General features: G+C 36.6%; 1 protein-coding gene across 1 annotated transcript in view; it reads left to right on the top strand.

The window, feature by feature from the left end:
* The first annotated feature begins 5,375 nt into the window (after nucleotides 1–5,375).
* Nucleotides 5,376–15,820, top strand: part of LOC127953404 (zinc finger protein 501-like) — a 61,841-nt gene continuing 51,396 nt past the window's right edge. Inside the window, exon 1 of the mRNA XM_052552644.1 lies at nucleotides 5,376–5,932. Coding sequence (XP_052408604.1) covers nucleotides 5,692–5,932 — 241 coding nt within the window. The 5' untranslated portion in view covers nucleotides 5,376–5,691. The remainder of the gene's footprint in view (nucleotides 5,933–15,820) is intronic.

Here is a 15,820-nt window from a genome sequence, read left to right on the forward strand (position 1 = left end):
AATGCGAAACTGATTGCCACAATAATCAATGGCACAAACAGGGAGCGAGACCCAAAGTAACACGAGACATCAGATTGCCACGAGTTTCTCATATTGCTGCTTTAGCTTTCTCTACCCCATATTCGACTATGACAAGGCTTGGAAATACTGGTATTCTCCCAGCCCCTATACATCTTCAGAACAGATTTGAAGCATTATGGAAGGCCGGCAGCCATATCACCCTGGAACCCAAGAACGGTTTCCCACTGAAGCTAAGCTGGGCCTGGTCAGTATCTGGATGGGAGACCTCCTGGGAAAATAGGTTGCTGCTGGAAGAGGTGCTCGTAAGGCCAGCAGGGGGTGCTCACCCTGTGGTCTGTGTGGGTCCTAGCGCCCCAGTATAGTGATGGGGAACCTATACTGTCAACAAGCTCCGTCCTTCGGATAAGACGTTAAACCGAGGTCCTGACTCTCTGTGGTCAATAAAAATCCCATGATGTCTTTTGAAAAGAGTAGAGGTGTGACCTCGGCATCCTGGCTAAATTCGCCCATTGACCTCCGACCATCATGGCCTCCTAACAATCCCCATTTCCGCTGATTGGCTTCATCACTCTGTCTCCTCTCCACCAGTAAGCTGGTGTGTGGTGGGCGTTCTGGTGCAATATGGCTGCCGTCGCATCATCCAGGTGGATGCTGCACACTGGTGGTGGATGAGGAGATACCCCGACAATGTAAGCGCTTTGAGTGCCTAGAAGAGCGCTATATTAATGTAATGAATTATTATTATTAATTACTATTAATTATTAACCCTCTGGAGTCTAAGGGTATTTTTGAGGCCGGGAGAAGTTTTGTCATGCCCTGACATCTAAATGGCTAAAGTCTAATCTCACTGTAATCAGCACAAACTTGGCTATAATAATATGTGAGCAGCATGTATGTACATGATTGTGTTTTTGAGAAAAAAAATGTTATGCAAATTTTTCTTTGTAAATTATGTGAATATCATCTTGTTTACTCACAGAAAACAATATATTGATTTAAATTTTCTAAGACACTTTTTGTTGGTAAAAATCATATGAAGGTATCATGAATATCATTGTGATTTACACCTGAGAAGACAAAGGCCAGCATAATACGCTGCATAATGAGCATTTCACAAGCTAGGACCACGCCACAAACAACTAAGGAACTGGGGAAGAGTAGAAAGAGGATGAAGGGGTCGAGGGAATGGGATGAAGGTCAGGTTGATCAGGGCTTCTTGAATTGAGGGCTCAGAGAGACTCAGGGTGGGGTACGGACTCTAGTGTATATTTAGGCCAGACAATGAGGACCCCCCCATACAACCTTATAGAGATAAAATGAGGGAGAAGGTTGACTAAATGGATGAGAAGGGAGGGAAGGCTGGGTTCGAGAGAACGAGACTAGCAGTGCGGTGTGACGTGGCCCGGTATATATGGAGGTTCTAGGAAGTCAGGTGATTGTTTGGTCATGCCCAAGCCCTGAACTTTAGTTAATACCAATTTACTCCATTTCAGTCAGTTGTGCCACTGTGAGGGAGGAGTTACAAGAAAGAATGTGAAGACAAAATAAATCTATAATAAGTTTAAAGGGGGGGTGAAATGCTAGTTTTCACTCAATATCCTGTTAATCTTGAGTACCTATAGAGTAGTACTGCATCCTTCATAACTCCAAAAAGTCTTTAGTTTTATTATATTCATAAGAGAAATTTTCCCGGAAAAACATGACCAGCTGGAGGCGTGATGTGTGGGCGGAGCTAAAGAATCACAAGCGCCAGTAGGCTTTTGCGTTGAGAGCGTTTGGAAGCTGTGACATTACCGTGAGGACAAAACCAACCAAAACAAACCATGGCTAACAGTCAGATTCGGCGTATATTTATGATCCAGAATCAGATCCAAAGGCTGAAATTTAACAAGAGGATCATCAGCAAAGACATCTTTATGTGGTATGTACTGAAACTGTATGTATTTGCTTAGCGGTTTTGGAAAATGACTAAGTTCCACTTTATGTCGTCTTTTTTATTTTTCTTTTTTTAAGCTGTACATGTGGAAAGTGCAGTTTGATGACAACATCGCATGTTGTTTACTTGATGTGCTTACACGCCGATAGCTAAGTTAACAACACAGAGATATTTGAAGCAGTTTTACTCACCGCATGTGGTTCCATCACACGATCGTGACCCTTTTTCGTTGGGACTGCATTATCCTTTAAAAATAAACGATGTGCAAATCCGGCGTCAAACTGGGCCTTGTTTGTAAAACAAGCATCTTAGAAATGCAGGGGAACAAACACAAACACTTGCACAACTCCGTTGATGCTCTGTAAAAATAAACTCCATCCACTGGTCCCTTAATGCTGTTTCTCTTGTAGCCCTGTAGCCCTGTGATTAATGCTATATGGAACATTTATTGTGTAACTTCACTAACATTAAGAAAACTGCTTACTTGCATGAAATGTATGTAGTGACTGATTTAGAGTAGAAACACTTATGTATTAGAAATAGTTTTTATGATAAATGGACAATATAGTAGTTAAGGTGTATTTCACAGACAGTTAAGAGGAAAAAGAAGAGGAAAAGGACTAAAGCAATGCACCGTAAACAACTGAAAGCCTCGGCAGAGGAGTTGGCAGCACTCCAGGTGATGACATCAGAAGAACCAGCGTTCGACATCTGTGTATAAAAGACTGAGAGAGAGACTCGACGGATGGATACTGAACAAGCACAGTATCCCTCGACGCCTGATACCAGCTGATTATACCTTGATTTTGAAACTTTACTATTGTACTTTGATGTAACTTTTGTTAACTTTTATAAAACTTATATTTTATTATCGACAAGTTATTGTCTGCAAGAGTAGTAATTTAAGAGCCATAAGTTAGAACTGACCACAGGGAAGTCTGCTGAGCAAGTTGTAAGTACTTTTGAAATGCTTATAGTTTTGTCCAGAGTCGACTTTCCTTACCTACCTTAGAATAACAAATAAATAGGTAAAAGATGTATAGATAAAGGAGACACCATAAAACAGTTTAGAATATATTTAATTATCCCACAACATGATTTAATATCCACTGGCGAGTGCAATTAAACAGTTTATTAGGAACAATCAAAGCTGACTTTCAAACTGAATATTTTGCATCATTACTCCAGTCACACAATCCTTCAGAAATCCTTTTAACAACCTTATTATTATTTTTTTAGCGGGGATAAATTGAAAGAACAACATTGTTTTTACATTTGTTACAGTTATCTATTTGTTACATTTATATTATTTACATCAAGCTTTTGAATGGTATAGTATTGTATATTGTTATCGAAACTTCACAATATTTCACTTGATTATACATTTAGTCAGGAATTATAGTTTGGAAAAAGTCTTTGGAAAAAGTCTAACTAGTAAAATGTGGTATGTACCATGTTTTTACTATGGTAAATATGAGTTAACGATAGCGTTTATTCTGAAACCACAGTAGCCACAAATGTACAGTTGTCTGAGATGTCATGAAATATTCTTTAACATCATGAACCATAAAATGTAGTCATCGTTCTGCTATGGTTTATTTTCATAATAGGTAAACACATTAACATGGTCACATTTCACTTAAGCAGCTGCACAATGTGACACAGAGAGTCCTCTCTTGAATCCAGAGATCCGGAGTTGCTTCAATGTAAATCAGTAGCTCGGTGGTTCGTGACTGTTGTCTCGCGGCGTGCCTTTTTTTTTGCGTGTGTTCAAAACCCGCACCAACACAGACTTACTTTATTTTCATTTTTTTGTTTATCCTACTTCAGCCGCAACGGGTGATCATACCAACAACTTGTAATCTTTACATGAATATCAGAATCATGCAATGAGCAAGCCTCAGTTCCTGGGGAAAAAAGGTTCCTGGTACAATTGTTCCGGGTAATTTCGGTGGAAACGCGGCATTAGATTGACATCATTACTGATGATGCTGTACGTCAAGGCCACAAACTCATTTAACCTGTCCAAAACCAAATGGCTTATGAGTAAAGGGAAATCTGTACCATATGAACTGTCATCAACTTGCTGCGTGAGTGTCAAAATGTCTTGCACAATTTCACCAATTACTTTCCTTTTTTTAAAACATTCTGCAAAATCGTCTATTGATAATTGTTTAGTACCGTCAACTGTGAGTGACGTAACTTCCCAATGCAAACACACCCAATAAAATGGCCCCACCCCTGTCACTTGATTGACATGTTTCTGTGTAGATGTCGGAAATTCAAATGCAAAAGGAATTGCAAATCTATTTGAGTTTTGGCAGTTTACATGCGCAGTGCAGAGAGAGTGAAAAAGCAAATGTGGTAATTAATATTGCTATTTTAAAATGACAGGCTCAGCTCGTAAGATATGGGAAACACAATTTCAAACGGAATTTGCATTTCCATTTTAAATGTGGCAGACACTGTGCGTTCGCTTAAACGAAAATGCAAATGGTAATGTCACATTTTATGCGTCCACAAATTGAAAACGCAATTGCAAATACAATTTGCAATTCCTTTTGAATAATGTCCGGAATATCATTCCATATTTGTTACGCAGCACTTGTTTAGTTAAAAGTAGACATGTCAGGCTTTCTATAGATATCTCTAACATGTCTCGTCGTTGAGTATTCTTTGAGTTACAGTTCATTTTAATGACGTGTTTGTAAATGAAAATCAGTGCAGACAAAGCCTGCAGAGACAGCACACCTAGTTTATCATCTTCATTTTATAAGTTGTTATGGAAATGTTTAGTTTTGTTAATTTGCCATTGATTGCATTAATCTCATTTAAGTATCTTTTTAAACATACAATGAATAAGGTAGTATATATAGTCCATAGGGACATTTAGTTATTTTATGTAACTTGTGCACATAACTGCTTTAGGTTGAAAAACAACATTTGAGGGGAAACTGTGTAACAGGGATGGGCAGTTTTTGAGAGTTACCGGGCATCTATGATGTAATGTGCATGAGATGTGCATGTGTTATGGGGTGATGTGCACTGAGCAACATGATTGGCTTAGAGGTCCTAAACTGTCCTTCAATGTATATTTTTACATACTATAAAAAGTGGTCTGTGAGTCTGTGTTTTATCTCTTTGCACACAGACTCAGAAGCTGTGTGTAAACCAGATCATTCTCTGCAGATAATTAAAGCAATACAAAGACAGAACTCTGTTTGGTTTTTCATTCTAAGTCTCTACAAATTGTTATTGAATTGGAATTTCCACAACAAAGTGAACACAGTTTTGTTGTTATTATGTCTGTATACAAAAAAATAGTCCCTTTATCGTCAAGCGCGACGGAACGAATCACCCCCCGAGACGACTCGTTCTTAGTTTTACTGTCTATGGTTCTTCCCGAGTCGTACACAATTGTCAGAAGGACACATCACTACTGTCGCGCTTCACTCCAGTCCAGCGGGAGGCGCTAAACACATACGTTGGTTTAAGAAACACCATTAAACCTCAGAGGAAGAAGTTCAGTTTCGCCGCGCTCTCTGTTGTTGTTATGTCGGTGTGCTGCCTTAATACAAACGGTTAGACACGTTTCTAAGAGAAAAAATTAGTTTTTGAATCAGTTCAGTAAAATACCTGTAATATTCTCATCCTAACAATCGTGACTGAGTTTTGAAGCGACCAAGAATATCTGGAGGAGTTTATCATCTGAACTGAGATCTGCTGCTGTGAAGATGCAGTTTGTGAAAGAAGAGAGAGAAGAGAACACGAGTGAACCAGACACCAGCACAATAAAACACGAGGAACCAGAAATAAAACACGAGGAACCAGAAATGCTGAGAATAAAACACGAAGATCCAGGAACCTGGAGAATAAAACAAGAGGAAACAGAAACCTGCAAAATAAAACACGAGGAAAAAGAATCCTTGAGAATAAAACACGAGGAACCAGAAATAAAACACGAGGAACAAGGAGGTTGGTGTTTATTCTTCATTCATCTTTAATGATAGGGTTTTTCCTGGGTATATATATATATATATATATATATATATATATATATATATATATATATATATATATAACACAAACAATTAGGCCTACTAGATACATTTTATGTTGAAATTCTTGGATCTTTGTCTAAAATAATGCATGCTGATAAATGGCAATTTTTCAAAACGAAATTCTTAATTTCTTAATAATTTATTAACTGTATTAGAATCATTAAAATGTATTCAATATAATAATCTAACCTTTGCAAACATAGCATACCTAAAGTGCAAAAACTGAAGAAGTTTGTTTGATTTTCGTTCACTTATTTTCTGTGAAAATAGCTGCCGTTGTTGTGTAATAGAATATTCAAAACAGGCTCATTAAAACACAAATGCACACAAACACACGAGCTGAAATGTGCGTCTTTACAAAATACAAATAGATTATAAAGCACGTGTAAACCACACACAAGATGAAATGCACAGAACGCTTAGATTTTGGACTGGGTTGAGCATGAGGAGCTGAATCTTCACAAAGGCGCTCATTGCTCTTAAGGAAATATTACGACTCCGCTCACATGCTCTGGCGGGAATACTCAAAATAAAATGCATTTTGCACTCCAGTTCTACTACACACCATCGTTCCCATAGACAGTAAAAGAAATGGACACAGCGACCCCATTGGAACTCAATTGAGACAAATGAAGCCCACTTTTAGCGTTTTTTAGCACTTCCGTTTCTGACGCGCAGACTCAAACGAAGCTTGAGGACGTCAGCAACCTGTCTGACAGATGTAAATCTTCTAGTAGCTGTGCGTGCAAACTGCCATCGTTAATCTTGCAGAGACGACGAGCTTGAGCGGGGAGTTCTTTGTCGTGAGTGAGCAGGAGTAAGTATTCTGATTAATTATTTTGTATAATATTTTAAAATGTAACGCCAGTACGCCATATTAAGTTAATTGCCTGTGAGCTTCTCCTCCTTTCTGTACGGTAATGCGACAGAGAGCCGAGTGGTTATGACGCAATCGTTAGCCTATTTTTTACAAAAAACTGTTTATACGGGGCCATAATGTAACATAGAAGGTAATGGAGCCCTTTATACATTGTCGTGTATCTTTAGAAATAAATAATGGACAAACAGAGTCTTTAAACGCCTCAGATGGTAAAGGTAAAACCGGCCGCACCCGCGAGATTTGCATGGGGCCTATAGCAAGCCGTTTTAGCATTTAAAACGTTGTTTTGACTATCCATAAATATAATTTCGGATAGTCACATTTGTGATGCGGATAGTCATAATTATAATTCGACTAGTCACAATGACAATTAGAGATATCTGCAATTATAATTGCACTAGTGAGAAATCGGATTAGAGATATCTCTAAATATTTATTACTAGTCAAAACTACATTTAAGATATCTGTAATTACTTTATAGATATCTTCAATAGATGCGTCATACATCCGCAAATGTAATTAGAGATATCTCTAATTCAATTTCGACTAGTCACAATTATACTTTAAGATATCTGAATTGCGATTGCGCCTAGTCGAAATGCTGTTGTGTGACGATAGAAATAAATTTACTCAGCTCCTCCCCGCTTACTCTGCTAACTGCTAACAACATAATAAAAGTCTGCTTTTGTTGTCACGGAGAGAAAAGCTACCGGATGAAGTGCTTCGTGGATTATTAAATAAATCTGGATGCAGCCTTGTGTGGTAAAAGGTCTCCAGCGTGCATATATGTATAGCGCTGAGTTTTAACTGAATCATGTTGCAAAACAGACCAAATGCAGTGTAATGTTCAATAAAGGCAGAAAATCACAAACTGCTCGTCTGAATTTATTTATTATATATTTAGACAGTGAAAAACAATGTTTGTTTATTTATTTATTAAAAAAAAAGATAGGCCTACCTTTAAAAAAAATATCTTACCATTCATTCTGACTTTTTTTTCCTCAGAATTGCGATAGCTATATAGACAATGCGAGACTATATATATATATATATATATATATATATATATATATATATATATATATATATATATATATATATATATATATATAAATATAGGTGGAGAGAGAGAGAGAGAGAACTGAGATTAAAAAAAATAGCTATTTCTTTATTAATTAATTAATTTCTTTATGCAGTGGCAGAAACGAGCTTCCATAAATTGAGTAAATTGAGTAAAACATGGGAGTATGTATCTTATTTTAGATCCATGATGATGATATTCTACTGTGTTCAGTGATGACCGCCAATGTATTCTTTTATGCAGCATCTATTTGCACTAGGTGTAAATAGCATATTTTCTTAGCGATAGATGCTATTTACACAAAGTGAAAATAGCAGTATTTTTTTAACGATGTGCCATTTACACTAAGTGCAAATAATTATAGATTATATTTACACTATGTTCAAATAGCAAGATTTTCTGCTATTTATACTACTTATTTCAAATAATGGCAATTATCTGCACCTCAGTATTGTAGTACATTATAAAACAATACACAATAATAACTTGGTGAGTGTAAATGATCATTTTAATTAAAATTTTTAAATCTATAGATGCCACATTACTGGGACAATTAATAAAGCCCTCCCTACACCTACCCTCACCCTACCAATTATTTCTTTTCAACCTCTTAATTATTTCCTTAATTTTTATTGAAAATAAATGCCTTTCCGATACTATATGAAATTTGAAAAAGGACAAAAAAATGTTTGGCAAAAGGCGAACGCGAACCAGAGTCCATTGCGTCGAAAAGCACACATTTTAACCGCTAATCCACTAAAGCTGATACTGAGTTTGCGTCGTTTATGAGTGTTGACTATTCTATATAGTGTATAGCATCTGATAACAGGGCAGGCTTGCACTTAATGTAAATAGACACTGATTCAACATTATATCAAATGTTGCAATGGCTGACATGAGGTTTATACATGTGTTCGTTTGTAAATAAAGGCTAACAAAATTTAATCCACAGCACACACGTCTCAACATTACGATATAAAACAGGTTCAAAAGCCTATTTAAGTCCTCTCTGTATAGCCTACCGCTTTTACACATGCTCCAGCTACATTTTTATTTCCATACTTTTGAATTACTTATGTATAAAACAGTTTAAAATCACCCAAAGACGCAGGACTTTTATTATACAATTCTTAGACAAAACTGCGAATGGCAACAGTTTCCAAGGCAGGATTGGTTAAATAAAACGTATAAGGTGGGGCTCAACAAAGGTGTATTTGCATGCACATTGTAGATATCTATAAACATATTTTGACTAGTCAAATTGTTAATTCCAGATATCTACATTGCAATTACACCTAGTCACAAAGCTAAATGCAGATATCTCTAAATATAGTTCTTCCCAGTCAAAAATCTGATTTGGATATCCATAATTAAATTGCAGATATCTTTAATTGGGTTTTGCCTAGTCAAAATTCCAATTCAAGATATCTACAACTGTAATTTGACTAGTCATAAATGAATTGCAGATATCTACAAATGTATTTTGGATATCTTTAAAAGTTTTGAATTAAAGATATCTTAAATTGTATTTTGACTAGTCAAATCATATTTAAAGATATCTTGAATTGGGATTATGACTAGTCAAAACTCATTTGAAGATATTTCTAATTGAATTATCACTAGTCAAATTGTAATTTGAGATATCTTTGATTAGAGTTTTGACTAGGCAAATCATATTTAAAGATATCTTGAATTGGAATTATGACTAGTCAAAACTAATTTGAAGATATCTGCAAATATTTTTCAATGGAAGTCAATGGAAGATTATGACTAGTCGTAATAGCATTGTAGATATCTGGAATGTGTATTGTGACTAGTCAAAATTACATTGTAGATATCTTCAATGCATATTACGGCTAGTCACAATAACATTGTAGATATCTTAATTCCAATTACGACGAGTCATAATTGCAATATAGATATCTGGAATTACAATTGTGACTATCCAAAATTACATTTATGGATAGTCAAAAACAAGTTTTAAATGCTAAAACGGCTTGCGATATGGGGCCCGCCCCAGATAGCAAACTGACATAGAATCAACGTAGAATCGACGTTTCTCACGGCGTCGAAACGACGTTGATCTCCGACGTCGATCCAACATCGTTTTGCTCATCGGGTTAACGTTGATCCGACGTCAGGCGCGCCATTCAAAACTAATGGAAAATCGATGCAATTGGTTGTCTTACCTAACGTTGAATCGACGTCGATTTTCAGTCAGTTGAAACGACGTCATAGAATCAATACGTTTTCAACATAAATCGATCTAATTGGTTTGCTTACCTAACGTTGAAACGACGTTGATTTCATTTGGGTAAAACTACTTTACTATTAACATTTTCTGCTTGTTTTAAAACTCACATCTTACTACTAAATAAATTAGCATGTATAAGTAAAACTTTATTAAACACATCACATTCAATCACAATTTCTTTATTATTTATACAATACAGTTTATACACGGTTACAAATGTGTAGAGCACAACCCATCGAAGTCTTGCAAATCAAATGCTTTTACAAACAAATACACAAATATGTATAAAGTATATTATATGCTAATATAAATTGTGTCAAGTAACAAATTAAAAGCTATATTCACTGAATAAAAAATAAAAAAAGACCAAATGTATTTGACTTATTTTCAGTGGGTCACAAAAGAAGATGCAAGGCAGAACCTTAAAAAAACTGACAGCCTCAGTCACAGTTCACTATCATTGCTTTTCTAAAAATATTATATATATATACACATATAAAAAAATAATGGTGACTGAGGCTGTCACTCTTTGCTTTTGTGTTCCACAAAATAAAAGACATATGAGTGAGATGATGATTTATAAAGAAGACAGAGGTACATAGATCAATCAGTTATTAGTTGTTTGTAATATCAGAGATGTGACCTTATCAGGTCAGGTTTGATCGTGTAGGCCACAATTGAGACACTTTGTACATTTATTATAACAAATTTGAGCACTTGTGACATTGGAATTTGTATTTGTAGAGAATATTTCAATAAATCATCAAGAAAATGTTTTTGGAGTTTCAAGCTTGTAATTTGTTTCTTTCTCTCTCACAAACACAACAAAACCTTCTCAAAATCTTCATTACAGTTGCATAAATCCTATTCTACAAAATAACAAATTCACAGGCTCAGTTATACCAGATTTATGCAGGGCTGCATTTCATTTTGCTCATATTATTGAATATTTTTTTTCCTGAAATGTGTTTATTAGAACTGGACATATTTACAGACTTTATGAGAATAGTAATATTTGTAGATAAGATCATGGTAGAATGACCAGCCTTTATTAATTTGAACACCTGAGTCTTCAGCCATTTTCCAAAAGCACTTACCTTTTCTATTCAGTTAATTTCTATTCACTTTGCTCTAATTTGTAAAAAAAAAAAAGTAAATAACTTATGTGTAGTGTGCTAGATAAAAAAAGACAGATCAATGTTTGTGACGAAAAAATATGTGCGAACTGGAAGCAGAGATCAGTTAGTTCCTCAATATCCGTTCTGAAGCTGACATCGCTCGCCAGCTTAAGTGAAACAAAACACGTCACATCGTAATGTCGTGTCTTTACGGGATTTTTATGGTTTGTGTATGAACACACACAGATTCCGGAAAATCACTGGCAGAGTGAATGAACCAAAATCTAACGATCCGGGAACAACTGCCAGGACACATTACCTGTGTATTATCTAGAACAGCCTTTCTCAAACCTTTTTCAGTCAGGGCACCTTTCAAAAGTGCATAAAATCTCAAGGCACCCCAGTGCAAAATATAATTTAAAAACACTGTATAACCCAAATGTAAATGCAAATGTCCTGTTTATTTAGACAGGACAGTAATGAACAGAGCATAACACGAACTGTAAATAACAAATAAACAAACAACAAACAAATAAATTTTCAAAGCAACCATTATTAATGTGTCACTTTATGGTTTCCATGGTGACGCGTCATTGCTTGTCACGTGACACACCGCAGCAACAACAGAGCTGAATCAATGATGATCTGCTTTTATGTCGTTTTCCTTTTATATTCAAAATATTCACAAATTTGTTAGATATTGTTAGATCTTCAACGCTCATCCCAGTAAGCCTTCTATAAAAACAAAATCCATCATACATTACCAATATAACAGGGCTGTATAATCATGTTCCTGGAGATCTACCTACCTGCAGAATTCAGATCTGACCCTGATCCAACAAACACGTCTGTAACGGTTAACTGCTTTCACTGATGTGCTGTGAAGTAGATTTGCTGACAAGTTCCTGCCTGAAAGTACATTGATAACACTGTGAAACTATATTTTCGTAGAGGATCGTTTAATAAAGTGACAATATTACTGTAACGGCATCAGAAATGGGGAAGCGGGAACCGGCGGACAATCAAACATAGCTTTAATAATAAAATAAAGACAAAACATCGTGCCAGCCCCTCGCAGACGACTGTCACGCACAAACCCAAAATAAAGTCCAGGCCTGGTCTTCTCTCATCCTTCACTGTCGTCGCTCTTCTTTTGTATCCCTCCCATCTCCTCCGTGGGATGCGAGACCGGTGAGTGGAGCAGGTATCCCTCATTTCTAGGGTTGGGTATCATTTTTATCAATTTCGATTCTGATTCTGCTTATTGATTCCGATTCTTATTGATTCCTAGTTTAGATTCCAATAAGATAAAAAAATCCAATATTTAAAAAAAAAAAAAAAAAATTAAGTAAAACATTTAGATGTCAAACATGTATTCTATTTTTTACAATGTATTTTTACAATGTATTCAGTGAATGGTTTTCTTTTGTTCTTTGATTAACATTAATGACAGGCAACACGATTATTAGGCTGTTGTCTCTTTAAGCAAAAACACTGTACATGTGTGTTTTCTTTCTCATCTGTTTACGTTCATGTAAGACGAAAACGGTTGTGTTTATGATGATATACTGATGTGGTTTTCTGTATATTGGTCGACAAATATGAAAGAAGTCAGTTTCGACTCTGAACAACCTTTTCTACAGTGGAAATACACAGAACAGTCCAAGAACGGACACAAACCGCAAACCCACAGCGCGACCGCTGCTTTCTGTGCACGCGCTTGCGCTTCATGCACGCTGCACACAAACAGGGCGCAAATTATTTCTGTTCCTGCACTTAATCGTTTTTAAGCAAATTGGAATTCAAACGCTGGAATCGTTAAGCAGAATCAAAATGCACACGTCTTATCTTATACCCGGTTCTTGGAAATTTGGAACCGGTTCATCCCTACTCATTTCCCAATCACTCCACCGGCCTCGCTCCGTTCCCAAGGCTCTCGGCCCCACCCCACTCGTCACATTTACTTTTTTAATGATCTCAGTAATAACCTCTTTAAATAAAATAAGCATTGCTAACAGGCGAGCGCTTATGAGAAAGGCATGCAACAGCTTTTTAGGTTCATTTACATTTGTATCATAAATACATGGGAGTACAAGCAGAAAATGTAGGAGCACACCTTAAATCACCATGAAAACTTACCTTTTAGGGCAATGATTACAATATATGGATTATTTAGCAGCTTTGCATGTTCATCTATAGTTTCCATCATCTGAAATCTTTGTGAGGTCTGGCATCTTCTGAAGTCTCCACACGCGAGGCTGGAGAAACAAGAAAACAAAAGGAGAAAGATTAGCATAGCTGTTCATATTTCACACAAAAGATGATTTATTTCATCACATTTAACAGAAGTGAAACATGAGATGTTTTCTTTGTGAATACATGTTAAAATGTAATTTAACGTTCACAGTGAGCTTGATTGACAGGTGATCTGACCTATCATAACGCCAATACTGCCATCTTGCCTGACAAACAAATTACTATATTTTCTGCACTATAAGGCGCATCTAAGAGCCTTTCATTTTCTCAAAAATCAGGCGTGCACCTGATAATCCGGTGCGCCTTATGTGTACACTGAGTTCCAAAATCTGTAAAAATGTTGGTGTGCGACTTTGGTAAGCGCTCCGTTTACCTGACTGTCGGACCGTTTCCCGATGACACAGGGACGTAATACATACACTGCGTACGCTGGCAGCGATCAACCATGATGAGAGGGAACCCGGCATGTTTGATGAAGAAAGCGGTTCAATTCAGACACACAAGATAAGGACTTTGATGGATCTGTGGGAGAAGACTGATTAAAAAATAATGTGAGCGTATTGTTAAATAGTAGAATAAAGTTCAACTAAACTCAGTTTTGAGACTGTGCCTTATAATCCGGTGTGCCATATGGTGCAGAAAATACAGGAGAGTAGATTAACTTCGGTGGACTTAAAACTTGAAAAATGTTGTATAAAGACGTGTGACATCTTTTATTTTGTGCTTCAATTAAATATGAATCAATTGGTTCATGTGTGCTGCTTGAACTGAGGCACTACAGCGATCTGTAACACATTAAATCAGCAATGAATTTCTGAAAAAAAAGGGGGGGCAAATTTAAAAGCTGAAAACTTGTTTCATACCAGAAGTGACCTTCTCTGTCTTCTTCTGTCTGTGTGTTGTCAGTTTCCTCTTTGGTCCACGATGTATTATTCGCTGTGTGAGAACAAGGTGTGTACTGTGAGAGCAGCATGGCTTGTCAGACTTAGCTACAGTTTTTAAGGAGGGACGCTTGTTTTGCGAAGGGTCAGTTGATTGCTATGATCAAAGCTGATTTTTCAGCATCATTACTTCAGTCTTTAGCGTCATATGATCCTCCAGAAATCATTATAATATACTGCTATTTGCCAAAGAAACACTTCCGATAAATATGAATGTTCAAAAAAATCGCTGTTTTATATTTTTGTGTAAACCGTTTATAACAACATAGTTTATTTATTTATTTTAAAGCTTGATTGTTATATAGACCCCAGACTTCTAAATGGTAATATAGACTACATTTTTAAAAATAAATTCATATTTTTATTCAGCAAGGACACATTAAATTAATCAAGTTAGTGTCAAGAAGAATTTTCTACTTCGCAAAGAATTCTCTCTCTCTCTCTCTCTCTCTCTCTCTCTCTCTCTCTCTCTCTCTATATATATATATATATATATATATATATATATATACATACATATATACATTCATATATTGAGCAGCACAACTGTTTTCAACATTGTTAATAATCAGAAATGTTTCTTAAGCAGTAAATCATCATATTAAAATGATTTCTGAAGATCATGTGACACTGAAGACTGGAGTAATGATGCTGAAAATACAGCTGCACATCACAGAAATAAATTACATTTCACCAAAAACTGCTATTTTAAATTGTGATATTATTTCAGAAATTGGTAAGGATAGCATTAGTGTATGTTTGGGGTAAACCTGCTAGTCATATGGATCAGTGTGCCTTGGAGATGTTGTTGGACAGGAGGTTTGCTCATCATGGGATGCAGAAGATCATCAAGCACTAGACAGGCCCGTCGTCAAGGGGGGGCATCGGGGGGCAGTGCCCCCCCAAATGACTTTTTGTGCCCCCCTAAACGTAACGCACAGAACAATTAACCAAACTTGCATTACTGTGCATTCACACCGCCGGCGTCGAGAGCGTCAAAGTGGCCGGAAGTCATTCATTTTCAATGTAAACCAGCGTCGAGCAGCGGCCAGGAGTGGCGCGGCGCGACTTGGCCTTTGAGAGCGTCGAGCAGAGTTTAAATCAAGGCAACTTTATGGTAATGAGCTATGACGCGGTTGGGCAGCAACCAATCGGAACGTAGAAGTCAACCGCTTGAGAGGATTCCAGAGGACGCAGCTCCGATCACATTAGTTCCCAAGCAAAATAGAGGACAGGTTGATTATTGCTGTTTCGCGTTTGCAGTAATCTATG

This window comes from Carassius gibelio, chromosome B3 (genome assembly GCF_023724105.1).
Source record: "Carassius gibelio isolate Cgi1373 ecotype wild population from Czech Republic chromosome B3, carGib1.2-hapl.c, whole genome shotgun sequence".
Taxonomy (NCBI): Eukaryota; Metazoa; Chordata; class Actinopteri; order Cypriniformes; family Cyprinidae; genus Carassius; species Carassius gibelio.